Source organism: Lynx rufus, unplaced genomic scaffold (assembly GCF_022079265.1).
Source record: "Lynx rufus isolate CCGP_SWC_20201006 ecotype Redwood Valley unplaced genomic scaffold, mLynRuf1.p SCAF_9, whole genome shotgun sequence".
NCBI classification, from domain to species: domain Eukaryota; kingdom Metazoa; phylum Chordata; class Mammalia; order Carnivora; family Felidae; genus Lynx; species Lynx rufus.
In genome coordinates, this window is record NW_025814897.1 from 71,064,106 (window position 1) to 71,078,501 (window position 14,396).

Genomic DNA, 14,396 nt, shown 5'->3' on the forward strand with positions numbered 1-14,396 from the left:
GCCAAAATCGAGAGTTGGATGCTCAACTGACTGAGCCAGCCAGGTATCCCTGTTTTAGTAAGGTTTTAAAAAATATTAGCTATTATTAGTTTAATCCCCTTATGTGCTTAAATTATACTAAAAATTATATTGTAACTTAAAAGGAAAACATTTTATTTATTCATGGTAGGGGGAAAATAGAAATTATTTTCTTTAAAGGTTTACAGTTCCTATTTTTTCAGTTATTTTTACTATATTATCCCCAGAATATATATTCTTTGGTGGGAATGTAGAATCTGTGTCAGGGAGGGAGATAAAATTTTATTCAATCATAGGCCAGAGAAAGCAGCTGAGGCATACACCAAAATATGTATCCAGAAAGGCATAGGAGGTCTGGAAGAGGAGTAGGTAGGTAAAACTTTGAAAACATCTAGAGAGAATAAGAGATTAAGAATACTGGTGGAATAGAAGCTATTACATATTATACTTAGAAAATGGTTCTCTGGGGATGCCTAGGTGGCTCAGTTAAGTGTCTGACTCTTGATTTCAGCTCAGGTCATGATCTCATGGTTTGTGAGTTTGAGCCCCATGTCAGGACCTCTCAGGAGCCTGTTTTGGATTCTCTATCTCATTCTCTCTCTGTCCCTCCCCCAATTGCTCTCTCTCAAAAATAAATAAATATTTTTTAAAAATGGTACTCTGTGCTTGAATTTCTTTACCACAGTAATTAGACCATGGTCTGTGGAACGGTTATGTAACTTAAATTTAAAAAAGGTGTCATAGTGCATTTCAGAACATCAAATGATAAAAGCAAAATGGTCTCTCTCCTAAGAGCTAGTGGACAAAAATTTTAAATGTTTATTAGTTTGTCAATAGGACATAGAGATTTAAGTAATCGGTACTTTCACCGATTAAAGCTCTATGTATTTCAAACAGTGCATGACTTCAGTACTTTCGTATTTTGCTTGCTCAACCTATGTTTATCCCGTCCCTTAAAATATCTTTGTTTCAGAGTTTATATTCCTGACAGGGAAAAAAAAGAAAGAAACTTGTATTTTAGGTGCTACTTTATAAAATCTGAATTATCAGTTCAGCTTCAGAAAATCACACCTTATAATACAGTATTATGTAATTTATTTACTTTTGAATTTATTAAGAAAAAGGAAAGGGGAATGAATTTTATTGGGACTCACTTGGCATGTTCATGGACCAGTAAATAAACCGGTATAGCTAGATCAGTGTTCTCAAGAGAGAATTATAGGAGAGGAATTGGAAACAACGGGTAAGCCTCACTCTTTTGAGGGATTTTGCTATTAAGGAGAGCAGAGAAATGAGGCATTGGCTGGCTGTAAGTGATCCTGAGAGAAGGTATTTGTATGTGAGAAATTGCAGCATGTTTGTAGTCTAATCAGAATGATTTTGTAGAGGGAGGAGATGATGTTGTAGGAGAGAGGGAAAGAGTTGCTGGTGAAATATCTCAAGTGGGCACCTGGTATTGGATTGAGTATGTTTATGGAAAAACTGGCCATTGGGTAGAGCTCAAGAGAGTGCATCTGTAGTAACTGTATGAAGCATAGGGAAGATGGGATCAGATATTAGGGTAATTTGATCAAGAAAAGGTGTAGGTAGATACTCTTCATTTTTGGAAAGGTTTAATAAAAGCACGAATAATTATCCTTTTAGCATAGTGGAAAGGGAATGAAATTGGAGGGAGATAAAATTTGAGTACAGATTCTAGCTCTGTGATTTACTAGCCGACGTGAACTTAGTTACAACATCCCTGTATATTCAGGGGTGCGGAAATAGAGTTCATGCCAGGGTGGTTCAAATAAAAAGATGTTAATGAAGAATCTACTTTGAGAGAATGAGCAGGGTTAAAAGAATGGACAAGGGATGGTTCATCAGCTAGAGACTAGCAACTATGGAAAGCTGTTACCTGGGGCCAGAGGAACAGGGTGGAAATGGGGTTTTCAGAAGGGAAGACCATCTGGTAAGAGCTGTAGTCATGGGGGGGGGGACACAGTGGTGTGTAGGCAGCAGAAAAGAAATGACTTTGATTTCTCTTTCCTCTAAGACCCCAGTTCCCTGCTGGTGGCTCCCAGCAAAGCAGAAACCAGCTGCATGGGAGTTCAGCCTCCCCAGGGTCGAGGGAAGGGCAAAGAAGGAATCTGGGAGGCAAATGCCGAAGTATTAGTATGATCACCAAGCCTCAACTTTTCCATATAGAAAATGGGGTTACTTGCAAAAAATTGTTGTGATTTCACATGGCTGCCAAGTGCCTGCCACATTGTTAGGACATAATAGCATTTAGTAAATGATGATAATTCTAAGATGATGTGGCATTGTGGTTAAAAATCCTTGAAGCTTTGGAGTTAGAGTTGAATCTAGTTTCTGTCTCTGCCACTTACTAGTCATGTGACTTTGGGCAGGTTACTTAACCTTTCTTAGTCTCTGATGTATCATCTGTAAAATGGGGAAAAAAGGCTTACCACAGAGAATTCTAGTAGAGATTAAAGGAGACAATATGTATTAAGTGCCTAACATAGTGCTGGGATATAGCATATAGTCTAAGTTACCCTGAACATAATCATATTATTTGATTGTTTCTAATACTAGGCCTCTCACCACCTGCCCTACACACACACACACACACACACACACACACACACACACACACACACCTTTTCCTGCTTCTCAGGTTTTCTGACTGGGGCCCTTCTTTGTCATACAGGGGTCAAGGATACTGTCTTTGCACGTTGGACTTAGTACAGTTTTAGTTAGTTTAACGCTTTGGCTATCCATGTATGTTTTTGGCTTATGTTCAGTAAACTCAATCACAGAGTTAAATGGGTTCTTTATTGGGTCTGAGTTGGAAAGCATAGATACAGAAAAACTTGGGAATACTGAAATTCAGCCAATTTCATTAGGATAGATTTATACACAAAGCTCAAGTAAAATGTCACTAAGAAATAAAAGAATAAAAGGTATTGTAACAGTTAATTCACAGCTGTATCATAATACTTTTTAAATTTCACATAAGTACAACAGTAATGTAAGTTTGACTTAAGGCACATATATGTTTTTCTTTTTGGCTACATAGGGAACAATGAAATAAAACCTCATTGACGTAATTGACCCTGATAACATCTCCTGGTTGTACTGCTGATGTTTCACTGTGGTGTTGGTGGTTTTGCAGAGCTCTGTAAAGCATGTTGGACTTACAAACATATTCAAACAGAAACTTTTATCAGGATTCAGTTTTTTAACCACAAAGTTGAATTTATATGAAGGCATAGTCTTGGGTTCCTTTTATCAAATCAACTAAAAACATTTTTTAGTAGTATACACCTCATATGTTACTTAAATGCTGTTTTTAAAATTAGTTTTGAACAGATTACTGTAGTATGTGAAAATATATAACAATTTCTGATACTATATTATATTCGAGCTTAGAAGGAAACAGATGAATATAATATTGGAAGCTCCTAAAACAGCACTTAAAATTTCATGCTTTCATTATTAAACAATGTCTTATAGTAGAACCATATTTTGAAAACCTACCATACCCACTATAACTTCTTTTTTTACTGTGCTTCAAAATTTAGCTAATTTAAATTACTTATTTTTATATTTAAATTATTTACATGATCTACTTTGGTATTGGTACTAAAGCTTAGTGCCTACAATTTTGCTGACTTGGGAACAACATATATACAGGACATATACTGATACACTGTTTACTTAGAAGTAAGATTTTAAAAGAGCTATATATTACACAGGAGGAATGAATGTTTCTACCAATTCTTCTTAAATTTTAATATCTGTATACTATCCACTGTGTATTCATTATGCATGGTAGGCACCTACTAATTTTAGATAAATGTATAAAATGATTCATATAATTTTTAAAAACTAAAAAATTCCAGTATTTTTATATCCGTGAACATTGTTTACAGTATTGAGGGTATCTCTGTTGCAGCTCACTGATGAGTAAATAGGTTGTGTGTTGTAGATTCATCCTATCTCCAACCAAATTCTTTTCTTTTCTCTATTTCTCTTAAATTAGAAAAATCCAAGCAAACCCATAATTGGTGATGGAAGGCAGCAAGTGTTTGTGGCTGTTGGTTTTGAATATTCAACATGGACCCTGCCAATTGTGAAGAGATTTCTCACTGCAGATTATTTTCAGGGTTGTGTCAGTTGCTAAGTTAATGGGCATTATCATACTTAAAAGCTTGAGAAATAGAAGTTCTATGTGACTCATCGAGAAAAACACTTCTGTTATATTTACTATTTGTGTTTATATTTTGTTTTTTAATATTTTTATATTTGCCTCATTTTCTTTCTTTTTTTTTTGCCTCATTTTCCATAGCACACTGAAAAGATGTATACTCTGTGCCCAAAAATTGAGTGCATTTACATTTATGCTATTTCTTTAACATTGAATTATGACCAGCATATGTGTTTTAATCACCAGCTGTTTTCTGTGAATAAAGTAGCGTATAAACTTGCAGTTAGGAGTTATTGTCATTGTTTAGCAAGACTTTTCCTTGCTGTACAGATAACTAATTCTTTTAGAACTTATTCCAACACACATTTTTCAGTTTCTGACAGAGTTCACAAAATAATCATTACATAGGGGAAAATATCATCTTTTGTAGCATGGATTTTCAGTGATAAACACATAAAAATTTGTCTGCGACCCTTCCTCATGTGTATTGCATATACACCAAGAGCTGATTCAGACTTAGCACATGAATGCATTTATCCAGCAATAAAGTAAAATATCTACTGTATGCAAATGTGACAGTAGTTACTTTTTAAAAATTTTTTTCTTAATGTTTGTTTATTTTTGAGAGAGAGACACAGCGTGCAAGTGGAGGAGGGGCAGAGAGAGGGGGAGACAGAATCCAAAGCAGGTTCCAGGCTCTGAGCTGTCATCACAGAGCCCAATGCAAGGCTCAAACCCACGAACTGTCCATGAGATCATGATTTGAGTTGATGTTGGACACTTAACTGACTGAGCCACACAGAGCCCCAGCAGTTACTTTTTTACATTATATGCCTTTTCAATTCTGTGATGTCCCAAGGTGTCATATGGCAAGTATATGTTGGAAATTAATTAATCTGTTCACTCTTCCAGCATAATGTTTATCATCTGTGTGGCTGGCTTTACAAATCTCTTGGCAATAGTTTATCTTTTTTTTAATATGCTTTTGCAGTGAGGAGCACAGAATCTGAATGGTGCCTCTATAGTTTTTGTCTCTTCTGTTTTAGGAACAAAAATCTTCAGTTTCATGTAAGAAAGCATTACGTGCTTCTTCTAGAAAAATTCTGTTGGTCTACCGAAAACATTTTTATGTTTTGTTTGTATAGGCCATGAAAGTTTCCACGGCTTCCTATCATCATTATTTGATAAAGTTTCAAAGTGAAAACCATGCAGAAGAATATAGAGTGAAAGAAATACAAGTCTAAAAAATATAAGCTTTGGGGTGCCTACGTATCTCAGTCGGTTAAGCGTCTGACTTGGACTCAGATCATGATCTATGGTTTGTGAGTTTGAGCCCTGCATCGGGCTCTCTGCTGTTGGCACAGAGCCTGCTTCAGATGCTGTCTCTCCTCCTCTCTCTGCCCCTCCCTTGCTCACATGTGCTCCCTCTCCCTCCCTCTCTCTCAAAATAAATAACCATTAAAAAAATAATTTAAAAAAATTAGCTTTTATTTTTTTAAAGGTTATTTATTTTGAGAGAGAGAGCACGTGTGCATGCACATGTGTGCTCAGGTGAGAGGAAGAGAGAGAGAGAGAGAGAGAGAGAGAGAGAGAGAGAGAGAGAGAGAGAGAGAAGAGAATTCCTCGGCAAGCTCCATGCTGTCAGCTAGGCTCCATCCCAGGAACTGTGAGATCATGACCTGAGCCGAAATCAAGGGTTAGATGCTCAACCGACTGAGCCCCCAAAATTAGCTTTTCGATACTCACTATTGTATGCCCTAGTAATATTTTTGTTTTTATGGGTTTGTGTGGTATTCTCACACCCAGAGATTTGTATTGCATTTGCATTGGAGTCCTGTTCTTGATCTAGGCTTAGCATTTATTGAGTTATTTATGTTTGTTTTTATCAACACCTTAATTAAGCTTTAGGAAACCAACTTAGAACCATTTAGTTTTTTGATTGGAGATATAATGCAACAACAATGAAAAGAATGCAGATTTAACAGATGTAAAGAATATTTGAATGACCTAAAAATACTTTAGATAAGATGACTTGTAAAGAATAACACAGACCTAGGGCACCTGCCCAGCTTTGAAGAATATAATAGTTATTAAGATGAAAATGATGAGGGGCACCTGGGTGGTTCAGTTGGTTAAGCCTCTGACTTTGGCTCAGGTCGTGATCTCGTGGCTCGTGAGTTTGAGCCTCATGTTGGGCTCTGTGCTGAGAGCACAGAGCCTGGAGCCTGCTTCTAATGCTCTGTCTTCCTCTCTCTCTGTCCCTCCCCCACTTGTGCTGTGTCTCTGTCTCTTTCTTTCAAAAATAAATAACCTTAAAAAAAGATGATATTTGTGTGGAAATCAAAATTAATCTTATATTTCACAATTCTGAAGTATTTATAAGCTAAATTGATTCCTTTTGCCCTCTAAATATTCCAGACCACTGACAAATGACTAGTGATTCACAAATCATAATCTGATAAATAATAGTGAATACTCCATTACTATTTCCTAGTATTTCCTAAATTTTATCTAAGTCCTAATATTATAGAGACATTGAGCAATGTTTTCATTAAGGGTATTATTACTCTGAATCTGTCTCAATTCATCCTGTATTATTAGTGCTCCTACTGTCCTGGATCATTCCTGTCAAGTATAGACAAGTTCTAGAGCCTACCAGGTTAACAACAACAACAAAATATTATCCCCCACATTCTTCTCCAACTGTTGTTCCATTTCATTCTTGCCATTTCCAGCGTGATTTCTCAAGAGTTTTTGCTAGTCACCATCTTCACTTCTTTACCTATCTAAATTCTTAATTCTTTAATTGAAGCTTAACAAAAACTTGTAAAATTTGCATAAAGTATAGATGAAGAATAACAAACACCATCAATTCTCCTTTACCATTAATTTTGAACATTACCATTAAGTTTGAAGTGCCTTGTACACCACTCCCAGATCTAATTTCCTTCTCTTTTCCCTTAGATACAATCACCATACTGATTTTTTTTTTAATGTTTGTCTATTTTTGAGAGAGAGTGCAAGTGGGGAAGGAGAAGACAGAGAGGGAGACAGAGGATCTGAAGCGGGTTCTGTGCTGACAGCAGAGGGTCTGATGCGGGGCTGGAACTCAGGAACCACTAAGCCCAAGTCAGACATTTAACTAACTGAGCCACCCAGGCTCCCCCATACTGCATTTCTTTATAGTTTCTCATGTATTTATATTCTTAAAAAGTATATTTCAGTATATTTTACATGTGTGAAATTACTACTGTATGTATCTTTCTGTGACTCGTTTTTCTCATTCAATCGTATGTTTCTGGGATTTATTTATATAGTATGGAGCTGTACTTCATTTATTGTCACCATTGTATTGCATTGTATGAATATACACAAATTTCTCCCTTTTGTTATGGACAGACATTTGGGTTGTATCTAGTTTTTTTGCTACTCCAAACAGTGCAGCTATGTGCATTTATATTAAACCATATAGCAAAGTTCAAGCTTTGGAAAGGTTTTTCTCTGAATTTGTTGTGGATTGATGCTTTGGTAAAATACACTAAAAATGTTTTGGCAATGTTTAATTGCTATAAAAAATTATTAAACATGTATCCTAATTTCTTTATTTTACTGTGGACCACACTTGGAACAAGACTGCTCTAATATATACCTAAGGAACTTCTGGATCATACATCTACTACTCATGCAAAAATTTTGTTTTTTTTTTTTTTCAAAATCACTAATATGCTAGTTCAAATTAAATAGAAGACTACCTACCAGAAGTTTGTGACTTTCATGGTATCTGTTTTCAGTTCTTAACATGCAGGTTTTCAGACAAAAACCTACAAGAGCCGTTAGAATAGAGTAATGTTAGCACCGGCTTCTGAGTAGGCAGCCTGGAACGGTCTCTCAGATTGTAAGCAAGAAGCTAGACTACTTTATTTCAGTATTTCGCAACCTTATTTTCATTATCACTCCCGTAAGGAGCTGTTTTAAACACTGTTTTTCCTCCAGTCATCCCTTCCCCTCTGTGAAATTTCAGTACAGTAGATTGACGGCCTGTTTATATACTGTGGTGTTTGGAGGGCTATACGCCCATTTTATTAGTTTTAAGATGTTTTTTGTTTCCCGGGAACAAATTTTCACCAGCTTGGGAGGGACAGGACAACCAGTAAGAATGCGTGACACGAATACAAATACGGTTCTGGCATTAGAGTACAAACATTGAAAAAGATAGTATTTATTTAATTATACAGGTGAATGAAGTGAGGCGCAAGGAAGACTCACTTAAGAAGCTGTCCTCCTGCAAATGTGCTTGATTTAGCAAGAGATCAGCTTCTACCTAGACTGATGAATTGGGAATATGAGGAATTGGCATGTGGAATAGGCACTGTTGGATGGCATGCTTGTAGAAGGAATGTATAAGTATGGATTGGATGACAGTACACTTGGGCAAGTTTGTAGATTTAGAATGCAAATTAGTGAATTGATGCGTATCTCCTGGGTTATTTTGGATGACCCATCCTGTGGCTCTGGCCTCACACCTATCTATTCTGTACTTTTATTGGTGTACTTAAGAAAACATCAGATTTACAAACAATGAGCGGAATGGTGAATAGGCTAGTTGACATCCTCAATCTCAAAAGAAAACGTTGACAGGCTAAATTAAGGACGGAAGTAAAGTATTGCAGGTTTTTATTGTATAAGAATAGCATGGACAAAATGGAGCCTAGCAGTACCAAGTATAAAAGAAACTCGGGGATTTAAGTTATGCTATTCTTAATGTGAGTGTTTTAGAAAGTTATTAACATCTTAAACTGCATTAATTAAGTGTCTGTAGAACCTGGAATGTATCCTGGTCAAATCACAACCTGAAATAATTATATCAGGATTACACTTAGAGCCATATAAAGTACTGCATAAATTTAGTGAACCTACTAATATTCATGATGTGTTTTGCATAGAGTTCTACAATAGCCATTTTGTGGTACTGGCCCATGAATTTTATAAGTGGTCATAGTATGTCTGCATTTTCTTTGGGAAGGAACAGGTTTCTTTTCACTGGCAAAGAGATGACCTTCTGCAAGGATGTTGACGAGGACATGGAGATAATGACAGCTGACAATGTTTTGAGTGATTAAGGAGGGGAGAATATTATATACAATAAGGTTCAGCAAGCTATAGCCCATCTATGAAATCAGACAGCCAGGGAGCCTGTTTTTGTGTGGCTCTTGAGCTAAGAATGTTTTTGCATTTTTAAAGGGTTGTAAAACAAAAAAAGATTATGTCATAGTGACCTTAGGTGGCTTGCAAAGCCTAAAATATTTACTATCTATCCCTTTACAGAAGAAAATCTGCCAACTCCTGATAAAATATTGGACCAATGATAGAGTGGATAATACTTTTAAGACCTTTTGCAACCTGGAGACAGAAGACGTAATGACAAAAAACAATACAAATAGTTCAGTATAGGGGCATCTGGCGGGCTCAGTTGGTAGAGTGTGTAACTCTTGATCTCTGGGTTGTGAGTTGGAGCCCCCCTACTGGGGGCTTCAGGTGATTGTATTACAAGTTAGGTTTAAATTCAAGACTAGGTTCAAAACTGTGTAGAAAATTGCAATTATAATCTATTTAGGCAAAAAGAGGAGACCTATTTGTTAACTAAATAATCTTAAAAGGAATTTAGGATTAACTATAGGTAGCAGTTATAGCTTGCTAAATGAAAGCTAACTTTTTTTCTCCTGGAGCATAGGGACTATTGGAAGGGGAAGCAGCCAGAAAAGTCTGCTGGGAATTAAAAGGACAGGAAAAGATTAGTCTGGGACTAAGAAGTTATCACCGATAGCCTTTAAAGAGACAGAAAAACCATCATAATTATCTGCATATCAAAAGGGTTGAGTGTTGCTTTTTATAATCAGCTACGATTGGTACTTAATCTAACCCCAAGGATAAGCTTTGAAAATGGATTTTGACAGGTGCCTTATTAGTAAGGAAATAGCACCACCCATTGACACTGGTTTAGGATGGTGAGTGATGATCCTTTGAAGACGGTGGGGACAGGGAGAGTTTCTGATGATTTGTCATTTTTCTTGTATTTTTTAGTAAATAGGTGTTATTTTGATTTGTATTTTCCTTTTTATGGTAATAGATATTTTGCTATTTAATATGGCTTATTATAGTGACTTTATTCTGACTATTCTTTTGATTTCTCAATCACAGAGTACATAATTTATGGAATATTCTGTCTAGAGATCATTTTTACTATTACCTTCCCAATTCCCCTCCCAAGCTGTAAGCTATTTTAGGTATCTGTAATTAAAGATGTTCCATTTTATCTTTACATATGTTTGTTTGTTGGATTCTGGTTTGTAACTAAAAAATTTTTTTTTTTCCAGATGATTCTTTGGGACTGGGACTTAAAGCAATGGTATAAACCTCATTATCAGGTAAATTTAAATAATATCACTAATAACTAATATCTGTAATGAACTTTTTAAATAATGTTTATTTTTGAGAAGAGAGAGATACAGAGCATGAGCAGGGGAGGGACAGAGAGAGAGAGAGGGAGACACAGAATCTGAAGCAGGCTCCAGACTCTAAGCTGCTAGCACAGAGCCCGATGTGGGGCTCAAACTCAGGAACAGCGAGATCATGACCTAAGCCAAAGTCGGACTCTCAACCAACTGAGCCACCCAGGTGCCCCGGAAACTTTTTTTAGTTGGAACTATAGTTGACACATAATGTTAAAGTTTTAGGTGTACTTTAACGAAACTTTTTATTTTTATTTATTTTTATTTTTTCTTATTTTTGAAGGAGAGAGAGACAGAGTGTGAGCAGGGCAGGGGCAGAGAGAGAGGGAGACACAGAATCTGAAGCAGGCTCTGGGCTCTGAGCTGTCAGCATAGAGCATGACGTGGGGCTTGAACTCATGAACTGTGAAATCATGACCGGAACCGAAGTGGGATGCTTAACTGACTGAGTCACCCAGGCACCCCTGTAATGGAACTTTTGACATTTAAAAAATTTTTTTCATAAGATTTTCTTTAACTGAACTAAAATGAATGGAACTTTCATTTAGGTATTAGTTGTTTGTTTGTTTTTTTAATACATTTTAATTGTAAGGAAGAAGAAGAAACCATACTTATATAAGTTTTTAAAATTTTTAATGTTTGTTTATTTTTGAGAGAGAGAGCATGAGCAGGGGAGGGCAGAGAGAGAAAGAGACACAGAATTCGAAGCAGACTCCAGGCTCTGAGCTGTCAGCACAGAGCCTGACGTGGGACTCAAACTTGTGAACCGTGAGATCATGACCTGAGCCAAAGTCAGACACTCCACTGACTGAGCCACCCAGGCGCCCCAAGAGTTATTTTTTTAAATGTTACTCATATAATCTGGGCTCAGAATAAACTACTAATTCCATATTAAGGATGAGCTTTTCTTTTCTTATTGTGGGCAACTGATTGACAGCAGGGAAAAAAAAAGATTTAAGGCCATATATGAGAAAAAGCAAAAACAAGTGGCATTTTGTTAGGGAAATGAAAACACTCTACTTAGAGTTTTTGATAAACTTCTAATTGAATTATACATACAGAAAAGTACACAGCCTGGGGTACCTAGGTGTCCTGGTCAGTCAAGCATCCTACTCTTCATCTTAGCTCAGGTGTTGATCTAGGGTTGTGCCGTGAGTTCAAGCCCCGAGCTGGACTCTGTGCTGGGCATAAAGTGTACTTAAAAAATATATATGTATATGTAAAAGAAAAGTGCATAGCTTGATGAAGTTTGACAAAGGAAACATCCCATGTGACTAGGACAAACATCCAGAAGTAGAACTTTACCAGCATTCCAGAAGCCTTACTTATACACCATTAGGGGTTATTTCCTGTATCCCCAAAGATAATGTCTATCTTGACTTTGAGTAGTTAGTTTTGCTTATTGATGAACTTCATATATACAAATAAAATCCTGTAATATATACTTTTTTTCTTAAAAAAAATTTTTTTTAATGTTTATTTACTTTTGAGAGAGAATGTGAGAGCGAGGGAGGGCGGTAGAGGATCTTAAGTAGGCTCCATGCTGACAGAGAGCCTGATGTGGGGCTCGAATTCACAAACTGTGAGATTGTGACCTGAGCTGACGTCAGACACAACTGACTGAGTCACCCAGGTGCCCCAATATGTACTTTTAAACTTTTTTGGTCACTCAAGTAATATATATTCATATCAGAATTGAAAATACAAATATAAGAGAAAGAAGAAAAACCATTTCTAAACATCAAACAATAACTATGTTAATTATGTTAACTTTTGATGTATATCTTTACAGATCTTTTCCCACTTTTCCATTGTATTAAAATCTATGTATTCTATTCTACAAAAATTATAATATTATGGTTAATGTACTGTTTTGAAACCTGATGGTTTTCATGCTAATCGATAAATATCAGTAAATATCAAATCTCTGTTCTTTGTATTTACAGAAACATTACCCATTAATTAGATTTATTTAGTTAGTTGTCTCTATACCAATTTTTAAAAAATGAATATTCCTTTGAATGTGTTTTATTTTTAAAATGTGAATGGAATATCCACAACAGCCCATAAGAATGAAATATTTTCTGGATTTTGGTGAATAAAAATGTAATTATTGCAGTCAAATGAAATCAAGAAGGCCATTTATGACCTAAAAAGGGCTGGTTCTTTGACCTACACAAGGGCTTTCTCATCAGTTATATCCACCAAGATCCTCAGTTTTCAATTAATAGAGTATTTAAATTATTAGTAAAATCTAAAGATAAATAAGCAGTCCTGGTTAAAAGCATGGGCTAGTAGTCATACAGACTGGTATGTGATATCAGATACCTGTCTCCCTCTTTCCTCCCTCTCTTCCTCTTCCTCTTTCTCATCCTCTAAAAAAATTTTTAGTGTAACATTCATATATAAAAATGTGTAAGTCATAAGTGTACAACTTGATGAATTCTCTCAAAGTGATTATATACATGTGATTGTCTTTCAGATGAAGAATTCAGCTCCCCCAAAGTCCCCCCTTATGTTCCCCTCCTGGTCATCAACTTCTGCCAAGCATTATATCAATGTGATTTTTGTCATCACAACTTAGTTTTTCTGTCTTTGAATTTTATATGAGTGGAATTAATGATATGTATTTTTTGCTTCTTTCTTTCAAAATTATATTTAGGAGATTAATATTGCACATAGCAGTAATTCATTTTCATTCTATTTAGTAGTTCATTGAATGAATATACTCCAATTTTTTCATCCTATAGTAGATGGACTTTTTCTTTTTAATTTTCATTTTTGGCTGTCAGGAAGCAAGAATTCCTCCTCAAAGGTCCTTCTAGCTGGGCTAAGAATCAAATTGGCATAAGACAGATGAACAGGAGAAAATCAAATTTAATAGGCATCTGTATAGGGAGTCCACATAGACATGGAAATTCCAAAAATAATCAGGCAAAATAAGGTATATATGTCATTCTCAACTAAGGAGAAAGGGGGCATGGTTCTAGAACTTCAGAGGAAAGGAATATAATTCACAGGGCGGTAAGTAGAGCATATGTTTGGTAATTAGATGTTTGCCCTGCTGTACAGATGGTTCACCCAGATAAAATTGATCTCTGCTGGGGGCTTCTGGCTGGCTTAGTCAGGTAGAGCATGTAACTCTTGATCTTGGGGTATATAGGTTTGAGCCCACATTGGGTGTAAAGATTACCTAAAAATAAAACCTTAAAACCTTAAAAAAGATGATCTCTGCTAATAACACTTATTCTCAGAACCCCCCCTCCCCCCCCCCCCCCGCCAATATAGATTCTTCTGTTAGTTAAGGGAGGGGCAAAAGTTTCTCATGGGGCCACAGGATCTCAAGGGCCTTCAGCGTAAAAAATAATCCACATGCCAAAGTGGCACATTCTGGGAGGGCCTGTCCTGAACCCCTTCATGGCTATTGCAAGTAATGCTGCTGGAACACTCTTGATGTCTTTTGTTGGGTATATATCTTAGAGTAGATTGGTAGCTCATCGAGTATGCATGCATATGCTGAGTTTCAGTAGATAGTACTCAGTAATTTTCCAAAGAGATTGTATCAGATTTTACCCAGCCATCAGCCTCTGATAGTTCCAGTTATTCCACATCGTTGTCAACACTTGGTAGTGTCTGTTTTAAATCATTATGGTAGCTGTGAAGCAGTATTATCATTG

The 14,396-nt window shown here is 36.2% G+C and overlaps 1 protein-coding gene across 1 annotated transcript in view; it reads left to right on the forward strand.

Moving 5' to 3' along the window:
• PDE3B (phosphodiesterase 3B) overlaps positions 1-14,396 on the forward strand; it is a 170,876-nt gene that overhangs the window by 88,588 nt on the left and 67,892 nt on the right. The window contains exon 2 of the mRNA XM_047070666.1: positions 10,585-10,635. Within this exon, the coding sequence (XP_046926622.1) occupies positions 10,585-10,635 (51 nt within the window). The remainder of the gene's footprint in view (positions 1-10,584; positions 10,636-14,396) is intronic.